Here is a 12,337-nt window from a genome sequence, read left to right as displayed (position 1 = left end):
ACCAGACAAGGTATTTGGAGAAAGGTTTATAAGAGTTCTCCTGTCCATACCTTAAGCAGTGTGTTTCTGGTTCAATGGTCACACCCTATGTTAATGGAAAGCGATCAATGTGAGGGAGTGGGCTAATAGCTGGTGGAAAACGTCTAGGCTCAGACAAAACAAGATCGAAGAGCGAAATCCCCAGTCACGTTTTCTGCCTGGGTGTTGACAATTCCAGCAGTGTAGGCTGCCTACAAATATCAACGATTCTCCTCCCACCAATTTCCTGTGCAGGGTTTGCTAGGTCCAAATAGTATACTTGTGTTAGATGGGGTGCAAGCTACTGTCACCAGCCTGATTTTTGAAGTCTTCCGGGCCCCTTGTATCAGCCACCAACTCCTCCTACTCCATAGCGGTCCACCAGTGACTATGTGTCAGGCAGTTTTGCCAGTTGCTTAGTGCCAGACAACATATCTCCTTTCATGAGCATCAGAAGGGGAGAGGAGCGGCACCCTTCATTATTGCAGCAGCATAGATTTAGGATGAATCCATGAACCGCTGCCCCCAGAAGAGGTTCTTTACAATGCCACCCACTTGGACATCATGGAACCATCAGAAACACGTGGTTGTCCCCTGTGCCATGGTTCGTCTCTGCTCGGGATTCCGGGCAGAGCACTGTAGCACTGTATAAGTCAGGTGGTTAGAGTTGTGCAAAACAGATGAGGTAAAGGGTGTGCTTTTAGGAGGGGATCTGTAGAGTGGGATCAACTATCAGTGACGTCCTTGAAGTGAAGCATAATGTGCTGGAGGTGAGACTCCCACTTAACAGGTCTGACATAATACACACATGGCTTATTGCACTTAAATGAAAACCTTAATTAAAAACTAGAGCTATGCAAAGATTCATACAAACCAAAGGGGTGGAACCTGAAGTCCTCCAGAGAACTGGCAACAGGTAAAAAGAAAAAAATAATACGTAATGAAAGATGTTTATTTAAGGTTCAAGCTAAGTTGTCTATCTTAGGAGGGGTTTCTCTTCACCATCAAAGCAAACTCTAAGGACTAGCCGGAATAACTTGAGGGTCTAATGATAAATTAATTATCATATGATAACATGTGCTTACACAACTCTTTTTACCACTGTTATGTGGCTCTGTGTCACTGTAAATGTACATTTTTAGTATTAACTAACTCAAAACTACCCCATCCAGTGACCTTCATAATAAGGAGATGCTGAATCATCAGCACAGTGGAGTTGAAACTGGTACAGATTGCAAACAGAGCTCAACTGCCTTTTTTTGCCCCTTAGCCCTGTTAACAGCAAACCGGATGCAGCCCCAATTTTTGATTTAATATTTAGACTTACACATGACTGTTAATGGTCTAGCAACATATTGTAGAGCCTGTTAGGCTAATTGCTTGTAATATGTACAGTCCAATACAGGACTTAGTTGTGAAAGAGTGACATTAAGAGCAGAAGTGTGACAAAGAAAAATGTATCGTAGATGACAATGGAAAGTAAAGCGGAATGTGGCAGTGAAAAATCGAAATGGTAGCAATGAAGTCAGTGTCCTAGTTATAAACAAGGACATTTATATTGAAATGCATTCTCGCTAATTTATGCCTTAACAATGACTATGCAGAGGGTAAGGTCAAATGAGTCTGTTGTGTTATTTCAAGATATGACAAAATATTACAATGTTTTGATGTGCAAATTGAAATCCCGACTCACACTTGCCTCCACATCACAGAACAGCCCCTGGTGTATATACCTCTCAAATGGGTGATCAGTGGGTAATGTCCCACATAGATTGGTTCGGCTGAGATTCAGTGCCATCATAAGACCTGGAACCAGCTCTCGTGAAGTGATTCTTTAAACCAAAACCAAGTCAAACCTAGCTAATCCCTGTAATGGAGCACTCAATAATTTTACATTCTTTCTTATCTTTTCAGGGTTTCTGATCACGAGGCTGAAAATCTCATGAGTGCTGCCAACCTGGGGATCGTCTTTGGGCCTACGCTCATGAGGCCCCTCAGCCAGGATCCTCTGGTGATCCTGAGCAATATTTCTTATCAGCGACTAGTGGTGCACCTACTAATCGAACACCAGGCGGTATTCTTCTGAGGGCCCTATACCGAGACTTTCTTCAGAGATCCAACAGCAGGCAGACTTAGAGGGCCCAGGCAAAGGAATTCTTCACAATGTTCAAGGTACCAGCCACAGTTTCCTGGGGATTCCCAATCTAGTCAACTCGTCAGACTGCCTTACTACAAGGTGCCGAGCAAGGGTATGTCTCAAGAAGGCCCCACATTGGTCCCGGATTATCCATTAGGCCAAGTAGGCACCGGCCATTGGGCCCCACTCCTTTTAGGGGCCCTGTGACAACAGATCAACATAAAGAGGTGCAGAAAATTAAAAACATATTAGAAGATCATTTGTGAGGGGGGGCCGTGACATTTCGATGGTCTATGGGCCTCCACAGCGTTTAATCCGGCACTGCCCCAAATCATGGTATTCTCCAAAGAGTTTTCCAATATCTGACTCCAAAGACCTTCTGAGATGCTCAGGCTTAGGTGTTACATGTTCTGGAGTCTTCATAACTGGAAACGTTTGACTTTTGACTGCTGGATTCTAAGGATCAAAGGCCGTGGATTTACACCGGCATCTCCTGGTGTACTAAAGATCCTTCATGACATGTAACTGGTGGAGATGCATCTCGTAGCAATATGTAGTAGCACAGTTCGACTGCATCCATTTATTTTGTTTTGTTATATTATTTTTTTATGTTATTTACATGTTGTTAAAGTGGATTTGAAATGTTTCAGCATTTCCATGGCAGAGCGCGCTGCGATGACCAAATGTAACGCAATAAAATCAGGGCAGGATTGTAAGGAATTAGCACATCAAAACAAATGTATGTTATGCAGGTAAGCTGGAGATATCTCTTGGACACTGTGAGAGAGATCACCAACTGGTGAGAAAATGGGAGTCCACTCCATAATAAAATCAGAAACCGAAGGAAAACATTTGTGAGAGTTGCAGTTTTCTTGTCTTTATTTTTCTTGGGAAATCTGTTTTGCAGATAAAATGGAAGCCATTAATGAATGGCTTTGAAAGCTAGATGGATGGTCCTCGATTTCATGAGGGCTTTCACTGAAGGCCAATGGGACTGGTGCTGGACCAGGGCAATGGGATCACCTTTTGTCTGCCCAGATATTAAGCCAGCCACAATATGCAGTGTATCCTTTAGGTGAAGCAGGAACATCATCTCATGCCACTTTCCCCTTGATCCATTTTGGACAGGATTAGGTTATATACCCCCTTCCAAAAAACACTTCCTGATAAAATATTTAATTTTCCCACTAAGTGTAGCTGAGATTGGCAGACCTGATGATAGAATTGCTGTGATTACCATGGTTCAACCTGGTGTAACGCCAAGACCTAAATACTTGCCAACATTATTTGACCAAAAAGAGGAAGAATTTTTCAAGTTTCAAAATTACTAATTATGTCAAGATAACATCACATGACCATGGACATGATGACGTCACAATATCAAATTGGATCATGTGACCCTGATCAGATCACAGGAAATTACTGTTTGGCCTCATGCCCAGATGACCTTTAACCCATCATTTGATATGACATACCTGAATGAGTGACATGTGAGCACTGTTACCTGTCCTACTTATATTTGTATTTATTGGTCATAGGGAACATAGTTCTCCTAACTTAAACGATGTAAAAAAGGAACTACAGTTAGCAGAGCAATATTATTTCCAGATGCTTTAATATAGTATGGTTTTGGAATATGTTAATGTTATGTTAAAGGATATTTGTACTGTGCACTAACACCACTGGAGTGGTCCCCTGGGATTCTGGCGGCTCTGAACGAGGGGGCGGGGGGGTCGAGTTAGTGGGAGGAAGCAGGAAAAGTGCAAAAGAGCAGTGATACGCTGTTGGCAGCCTCAGCCCGGTGAGTCCGTTGGCTGGGACTGGGGTGTTGGCAGCCGTTAGTTGTTGTGTACTGTTATGCGAGGCTATGTGTGTTTTTTTTTGTTTTCTTGTTGCAATGTGGTGAAGTTTGTGCGGTTTGTTGTGCTGTAGGTTTTTGGTTGTGTTTGGTTTTGAGTTTGAGAGGTTTATGCAGTGGGTGAAATTGTGAGTGGAGTTGGTTAGTTGGCATCTCTATCCTGATTTGAGGAGCTGGGCTTGCATAGTTTCCCCTGGTGCGCTGCTGTCCTGATCTGGGCCTGTCTGGCATTCAAGGTACCTTTCTCATCTGGCTCCCACCTCTAACAGGGTCTCTCATAGCCCCACCTGTCCTCACTTCATACTTCTGGGGCCAGTGCACCTGCCAATGTCAACAACTCAGGTAGTGTGGTGATTGCCAATATCTCAACAATTCCACAACACTGTGGTACCTGGTGGTAACTCAGGCGCGGGTGAGGATGTTGAATGGGGTAGTTGACTCGGTCTCCATGCATGTCGCCTGTATTACAGTCTATCCGGAGTCACCCATCTAGGCGCCATGGGGGCTTCCCTGTCAGTTCTGGTTCCCTGTCAGTTCTGGGGCTGTCCGTGTCCTTTCCAGTTTAGTCATCCTTTTTTTCTGTTTCGGTTTTCAGTTTGAGTCTGTGGTGTTGAAGAGCTAAGTTTTTAGTGATTTCGTGAATTTTGGGTGATCGCCTGTGTTATTTCTTTTGGGATGTTGTTCCAGGTTTTTGCGCCTAAGTGGTAGAAGGAGGTGCCTCCAAGTTTTTTTATTAAGGTATGGTTTAAGTTTCAGGCAGATTTTGTTGCTTGATCGGAGGGGTCTCGTAGTTTGTAGATTGTTATTTTCTTTTGTAGGAATTCTGCTCCTTGTCCGCTGATTGCCCTGTGCGTTATGCACATTGTTTTGAAGGTGATGCAATGTTTTACTGGGAGCCAGTGTAGTGTTTTTAGGGCAGGAGTGATGTGGTCTCTTCTGGATAGTTTGAGGAGTAGTCTTGCTGCTACATTTAGGATCCATTGTAGTTTCTTCAGGAGTTATTCTGGTATTCCGAGGTAGAGGCTGTTTGCATAGTCAATTCTTGACATGATGAGGGCGACGATAGTGAGTGTTTTGTGCGTGAAGGAGAGGAAAGGTAGAATTCTTCTTGCCGTGTAGAGGAGGAAAAAGCATTTCTTCACTGTTGCATTTATTTGTGGTTCTAAGGTTAGGGTGTTGTCCATTAGGACTCCCAGATTTTTTACTACCTTAGATTGTGTTGGTGCCTTTCCAATTTCCGTAGGCCACGGGATGGTGGTTTCGTTCTCTTGGTCTTTGGATATGATCATGAATTCTGTCTTTCCTGGGTTGATTTTCAGGTTGTTGGCATTCATCCAGTTGAAGACTTCTTTTAGACAGTCAATTAGGTTTGAATGATCGGCCTCAGTGTTTTAGATTTTATTGATGATTTCAGTTTCGTCTGCGTAGTTGTAGCATGTGATGTTGAATCTTTTGAAGATTCTGATGACCGTAGTCTGGTACTTGTTGAAATATAGTGGAGATAGTGAAGATCCTTGTGGCACTCCGCAGTCGTTAACTCGTGGAGTGGATTTGAAAGGTTTTATCCATACGGTTTCTGTTCTGTCTGCTAGGGATGATTTGGTCCAGTGTAGTGCTGTGTCTGTTATGCCTATGTCTTCTAGACTTTTGGTCAGGGTGTCGTGGCTAACTGTGTCAAAGGCTGCGGAGAGGTCGAGCAGAATAAGGGCTGAGGTAATGTTTGAGTCTGCGTTAGTTTTGAGGTCATCCCAGATGGATAGTAGTGCTGTTTCCGTTCCTCTTGCTGGTCTGAAACCGACTTGGGCTTGGTCTAGCAGGTGGTGTTTTTCTACATGTTCTTGGGTTAGTTTATATACGTAGGGTTCTAGGAGTTTTGCAGGGTAGGGGATGTTAGAGATCGGCCTGTAGTTGGAGTGGTCTTCTACGTCGCCACTTATGTTTTTCAGGAGTGGCTTGAAAAATGCAGATTTGAAGATCCTCGGTACAGTCCCTGTTGCTAGTGATAGGTTTAGAAGGTTTCTGTAGTGTTCTGCTGGTGTTCCTTGTGAGAGGATTGATTTGTAGATGTCCGGGAGACAGGGGTCCATGGATCTTCCAGCTGTCTTGCTTTGTTTTACCAGCATTGCGAATGCCTCTGCTGATATTTCAGGAAAGTTTCGGAGTTTGTGCTGTGGTTCCGTGTTAGGTTTGTTAGGTTGTATGTTGTGATTGGTCTTTTTTGTATGGTTTGTTGGATGTCATTGATTCTTTTCTTGAAGTGGTCTGCCAGGTCGTTGCATAGTTTCTCTGAGGGGATTGGGGTGTTATCGCAGCCTGGTGGGTTTCTCATTTCTTTAATGATGCTGAACATTTCTTTTTGTGTGTTGGTGGCATTGGTGATTCTATCGTCGTAATGTCTTCTCTTCGCCTTTTGAATTTCCTTCTTGTATGCAAGGATTTGTTTTTGGAACAGTGTTTTTTTGTCTTGGTTGTATTCTTTTCTCGATTCCAGTTCCATCTTTTGTTTTCCTTTTTCATGGTGTTCAGTAATGGGGTGAACCATTTTGCCATTGCTCTTTTTTTGATGGGCTGAATGGTTTTTCTGGGACAATCTTGTCTATTGTATCTGCAATCTATTTGTGTAGTATCTGGGCTTTCCCGTCTAGGTCAGCTAGTTATAGTTCTGTAGTTGAAGGTTTAGTTAATTCCAGTTGTTCGAATAGGTTGCTTTCTTTGACGTGTTTCCAGGTTTTTTTTTTGTGGTGGTTGTGAGCTTCGGGGATTGGATGCAGACTTGAGTAGGCAGAGTGATCACGAATGGGATGATGAGGCGGTCACTCCATACTATTTGTATTGGTGGTGATGAGTTTTTCTTTGGTGAAAATGGCGTCAAGGGTGTGTCCTGCTTAGTGTGTCGCCCCTTTGACTAGTTGTCGTAGTTTCATGGTGGTGAGTTGTTCAATCAGGGAGTTTTGGGAATTGGTGTGACTGTCTTCAAACCAGATGTTGAAGTCCCCCAGGATGATAAGGTGTTCGTGGTTGATGGCTAAGTTGGTGATGGCTTCTATGAAGTTGTCAACGAAGGTTGCATCATATGTCGGCGGTCTGTAGATCAGGATGAATATGATGTTGGTTTTTGGGCTCGCTGTTACGTGTATTACCATGGTTTCGAAATTGAGGATGTTGAGTGGTTTGTACGTTTTTATTTTCAGGTGTTCTTTGAAAGCTATTGCGATGCCTCCTCCTTTTTTGTTTTTCCTGTTTGTTTGCAGGCATTTGAAGTTGGCTGGAAGGCAGCTTTGAAGTGTGATCTTGTAGTTGTCGTCCAGCCATGTTTCCGTGATGAACAGGATGTCAATGCCGTTGTCGTCGAGTAAGTCAAAGATCTCTGTTGAGTGTTTTGACATGGATTTTGCTTTTATTAGATTGCATTGAAGTTTGGAGGTATTGTTTGGTTTTGGACCTTCTTGTTGAGGTCGTCTTCTGAATGATGATGAGGTTTCCTTCCTGATCAATCTCTTGTTGGGCTGTGGATTTCGGGGTGTCGGCGTCTTCGAAGAGTTCTTCTAGGTTCTGTCTTGTTTTTTTTTTTTTTGTTTTCATCGGGTTCGTCTTCCAGTAGTTGTGGTTGTCTATTGGAAGTTCCTCTTGTTTTGGTGATGTAGGGTGTTATCGCATCGGTCGAGTGTTTGTTGTTTTTTGTGTTCTTCATCCTTCTACTTGCTTGTGTTAGGTTGTTTGATGTTGCTGCTTCTAGCGTTGGGTTGGATTGTTGTGGTGGCCAGTTGTCAGCGAGGTATGGAGTGAGCTAGAGGGATTTGTCTCTTCTATCAGTGTTGGTTTGATTTTGTTCCTGTCTGTGGGGGTGGATTCTATAGTTGTCGTTCTTAGTTGCTGTTCCAGAGTGTTTGCTCTTTCTTCTCTTTGTCTTTTCCTTGGAATGGGTCGTTTATGCGGCATTATCAGATTGAGAGTTGTTTTAGTCTTTGTTTGGTGATGTTCAGTTGGTCCAGCTTTGGTCCGGTTGTCTTGCGGTGTAGTAGTGGGAGTGGAGGCTGTCCGCTACTAGTTTGGGCTCTGTCTGTAGTTGGTATTATGGATGAAACATCAACCTGAAGAGGAGGTGGGGACATGAGAAGGAGGATGCGACATACAGTAAGGCTGCCGTCAGGTAAAGGAAGGAGATGCTTGTTTGTTCATTTTACTTTGAATGGGTGTTATGACTGAATTGAGGTGGAAACATAATTATTGTTTTATGATTTTCTATTTCGATTATGTAGTTTCTATTGAGTGCAGGAATTACAGAATTTCTTTTGTGAGGTACTTTAAGGTTCGCTTTTAAGGTTGCATTTTGAAAGGGTGAAGTTGGAACTTGTTAATGTTAAAGGATATTTGTACTGCGCACTATCACCACTGGAGTGGTCCCCTGGCGCTCTGGCGGCTCCGAAAAAGAGGGAAGGAGGGGTGAGTTAGCAGGAATAAGCTGGAAAAGTGCAAGAGAGCAGTGGTGTGCTGTTGGTGGCCTCAGCCCGATGGGTCAGTTGGCTGGGCTTGGGGTGCTTTCCGTTCGGTAGCCGTCATGCACTGTTGTGCGAGTCTCTGTGTGTTTTGTTTTGTTGTTGCCATGTAGTGAAGTTTGTGCGGTTTGTTGTGCTCTAGAGTTGTGGTTGTGTTTGTTTAGAGTTTGAAAGGTGTATACAGAAGCGTGAGATTGTTAGTCAGTTGGTTATTGATTCATGATTGTCCACTTGGTCCAGGCTCGGTGAATCGCATGACAATCATTGACTCACATTTCTATCTAGATGTTGTGCAGACTAAACTTAAGAATTCCATCTGAGTGTGGCATATGCTAACATTTACAGTTCAATCTAGATGTGGCGCAGGCTAAATTTAAGAATTCCATCTAAGTGTGGTGCAGTTCTACCTAGATGTGGTGCAGGCTAAACTTAAGAATACCATCTAAGTGTGGCATATGCTAACAATCATATTTTTATCTAGTTGCGACGCAGGCTAATCTTAAGAATTCCATCTAGGTGTGGCATATACTAACAATCACATTTCTATCTAGATGCAATACAGGCTAGGTTGAGGATTCTGACCAAGTGTGGCACATGCTAACATTTACAGTTCTATCTAGATGTGGCGCAGGCTAAACTTAAGAATTCCATCTAAGTGTGGCATATGCTAACAATCACATTTTATCTAGCTGCGACGCAGGCCAATCTTAAGAATTCCATCTGGGTGTGGCATATGCTAACAATCACATTTTTATCTAGATGCAACGCAGGCAAGGTTGAGGATTCCGACCAAGTGTTGCACATGCTAACATTTACAGTTCTATCTAGATGTGGCGCAGGCTAAACTTAAGAATTCCATCTAAGTGTGGCATATGCTAACAATCACATTTTATCTAGCTGCGACGCAGGCCAATCTTAAGAATTCCATCTAGGTGTGGCATATGCTAACAATCACATTTTTATCTAGATGCGACGCAGGCAAGGTTGAGGATTCCGACCAAGTGTGGCACATGCTAACATTTACAGTTCTATCTAGCTGTGACGCAGGCTAATCTTAAGAATTCCAGCTAGAGAGTGAAATCCGAAATACCTTATTGGCCGCACCTTTCCCTATGGCAATACCCAGGCCTGGAACCCACAATGGATCGCACTATACAGACACTGTGGGACCCCAATAAACAGGCTAAGGTCGGAAGACCTCTTCCCATAGGGGAGTTTCCTCACACCGAGGGAAATCCAAAACAGAACAGGGAAAAGCCTAACCACAACCCTGCACCATCAACAACTGAAGGCCTCATGCAAGAAAAAATGGCAATCCTTCCCCAACGCACCTCCGACACATACATTCCTAATGGAGGTCCTTACAGAAGAGGGCTTTATAGGCAGTGTGTCCACCTTATACAGAACCGTTCAATCTAATACACCATCCAAGAACGATATGAAAACTAAATGGGAAAAAGACTTGAACATCCAGATAGATGAACAACATTGGACAAACTACTGTAAATACACCAAAACCATCTCCCTATGTGTAAACTTCGGACTTATTCAATTCAAAATCCTGAACCAACTCCATATTACACCCAAACAAATAGCCCAATTCCATCCCACCAAACCACAGACATGTCCCAAATGTGGTACACTCAACGCAACAGCCATCCATATGTACTGGGAATGCCCACCAATTAAGCAATACTGGAAAGAAGTTGCCAAAACAATGGACTGCATACTAAATACTAATATTGCAGTCACACTGCTGAAATACCTCCTGGGAGACATTGGAAAGGCTTCCGTTAAGTCCCGAAGACTATTCGCAGTGGGAGGTGCTGTGGCCAAACGGAATATCCTTAAGAAATGGAAATCAAAAGAGCCCCTCCCCACACACACCAAAACTGGTTAAGAGACTTAATCAACACACAAGAATGTGAAGAGACATATGTACGGGGGATCAATTCTACCTCGAGACCCAAGGACATATGGGCCCCACTCAGGTCATACCTGCTCGCTGAGGAAGAAGAGACAATAATTAGGAACTCCGCAGCATCCCCTGAATGATACTCTTTCCTAGGACTTCTTCCTCCCCATCCCCCTGCCTTCCTCCCACCCTCCCCCTTCATGTGAACCTATTATAATATGTCTCAGGCAACCTGCACTATGTATGTATGCTGTGATCATATGTTTGAAATATGTTTCTCCCTCATATGTGAAAATGTCAGTATTAAATAAAGTTTTTAAAAAAAAGAATTATCTAGGTATGGCATATGCTAACAATCACATTTTTATCTAGATGTGACGCAGGCTAGGTTGAGGATTCCGTCCAAGTGTGGCACATACTAACATTTACAGTTCTATCTAGACGCGACACAGGCTAATCTTCACAGTTCTCTCTAGGTATGGTACTAGTTAACATTGTAATGCATTCACATTTCTATCCAGATGTGACACAGGCTAAGGTTAAGAATTCCATCTAAGTGTGGTGCATGCCAACATTCACATTTCTACATAGATGCGACGCAGGCTGAGGTTAAGAATTCCATACGAGTGTGGCACATGGTAACATTCATATTTCTATCTAGTTGCGACGCAAGCTAAGGTTAAGAATTCTCTCTAAGTGTGGCACATGCTAACAATCATGATCCCTTCCAGATGTGATGCACGCTAATCTTCACAGTTCCTTCGAGGTGTGGCACTAGTTGAGATTGGCAAGAAAGTTAGTATGTGTTGCAAGGCAACACTTACAGTCCATTTACAGTGGTCACAAGTCTCTCTGAGTATGCATTGTGTACGTCCATGGCAGCCTACGCTATGAAAAGGTAAGGTAGAGTGGCAGGGGCTTTCTGGAGTAGAGTAATTGCTCTACACCCCACCCATGCCACACTTAAGTTTTTGTTGGTGTCTGCTGACTGCCTTGGCTTCCGCTGTAGACACTCTTTGGAGCCTCCCTTTGCCTGGGGCCCTTATCCGATGGGCTGCGGGCAGAGGGCTAACCTGGGGGGGTGGGTTATGAACAGTGAGCCAGCCAATCGGGGAGGGCAAAAGGGGCGGTCTGGGAGGGACACGGGGAAAGCAAGGGAAGCGTGGGTGGCGATCTGGGGCATGGGGCAGCCACAAAGGGCAAGATGTTGCTCCCCAGGGCCCATGAGGGTCCTGGGGGGGCACTCACCTGCATCTCTAGATGCAAAGGAGGCAAGCAGGGCGCAGTGCGGCCGCTAGGCCCAACGAGCACAGAGGCTCCACCAATCAGAGGAGGGGGGGCCAGGAGGCGCGAGGAGGGAGAAAGGAACGCGGGAAAGCGCCCGTGACGATCCAGGGCATGGGGGTAGCCACAAAGGGCAAGATGCTGCTCCCCAGGGCCCAGGAGGGTCCTGGGGGGGGAAGGCACTCATCTGCATCTCTAGCTGTAAAGGAGGTAAGTAGGGTGCAGTGCGGCCGCTAGGCCCAACGAGAACAAAGGCTCCACCAATAAGGGGAGGAGGTGGAACCGGAGGCGGGAAGAGGGAGAAAGGAACGCCGGAAAGCAAGGGAAGCATGGGTGGGGATCCGGGGCATGGGGGCAGCCACAAAGGGGAAGATGTTGCTCCCTAGGGCCCAGGAGGGTCCGGGGGGGGGGGAAGGCACTCACCTGCACCTCTAGATGTAAAGGAGGTAAGCAGGGTGCAGAGCGGCTGCTAGGCCCAACAAGCATAGAGGCTCCACCAATCAGAAGAGTGGGTGGGCCGGGAGGAGGGAGAAAGGAACGCAGGAAGTGCGGGTGGCGATCCAGGGCATGGGGCAGCCACAAAGGTCAAGATGTTGCTCCCCAGGGCGCAGGAGGGTCCTGGGGGGAAG

At 44.8% G+C, this 12,337-nt stretch overlaps 1 protein-coding gene and 1 long non-coding RNA gene across 2 annotated transcripts in view; one reads left to right on the top strand and one right to left on the bottom strand.

Annotated features, from left to right (window-relative positions):
- LOC138582176 (N-chimaerin-like) overlaps nt 1-3,006 on the top strand; it is a 57,646-nt gene extending 54,640 nt beyond the window's left edge. Inside the window, exon 7 of the mRNA XM_069653238.1 lies at nt 1,933-3,006. Coding sequence (XP_069509339.1) covers nt 1,933-2,104 — 172 coding nt within the window. The 3' untranslated portion in view covers nt 2,105-3,006. The remainder of the gene's footprint in view (nt 1-1,932) is intronic.
- The window catches only part of LOC138581801 (uncharacterized), a 194,688-nt gene that overhangs the window by 72,911 nt on the left and 109,440 nt on the right, over nt 1-12,337 (bottom strand). The window lies entirely within an intron of this gene.

This window comes from Ambystoma mexicanum, chromosome 3q (assembly GCF_040938575.1).
Source record: "Ambystoma mexicanum isolate Mex_15411 chromosome 3q, UKY_AmexF1_1, whole genome shotgun sequence".
Lineage (NCBI taxonomy): Eukaryota > Metazoa > Chordata > Amphibia > Caudata > Ambystomatidae > Ambystoma > Ambystoma mexicanum.
Note: the sequence above shows the minus strand (reverse complement) of the source record. Positions and strands in the feature narration are given on the sequence as shown.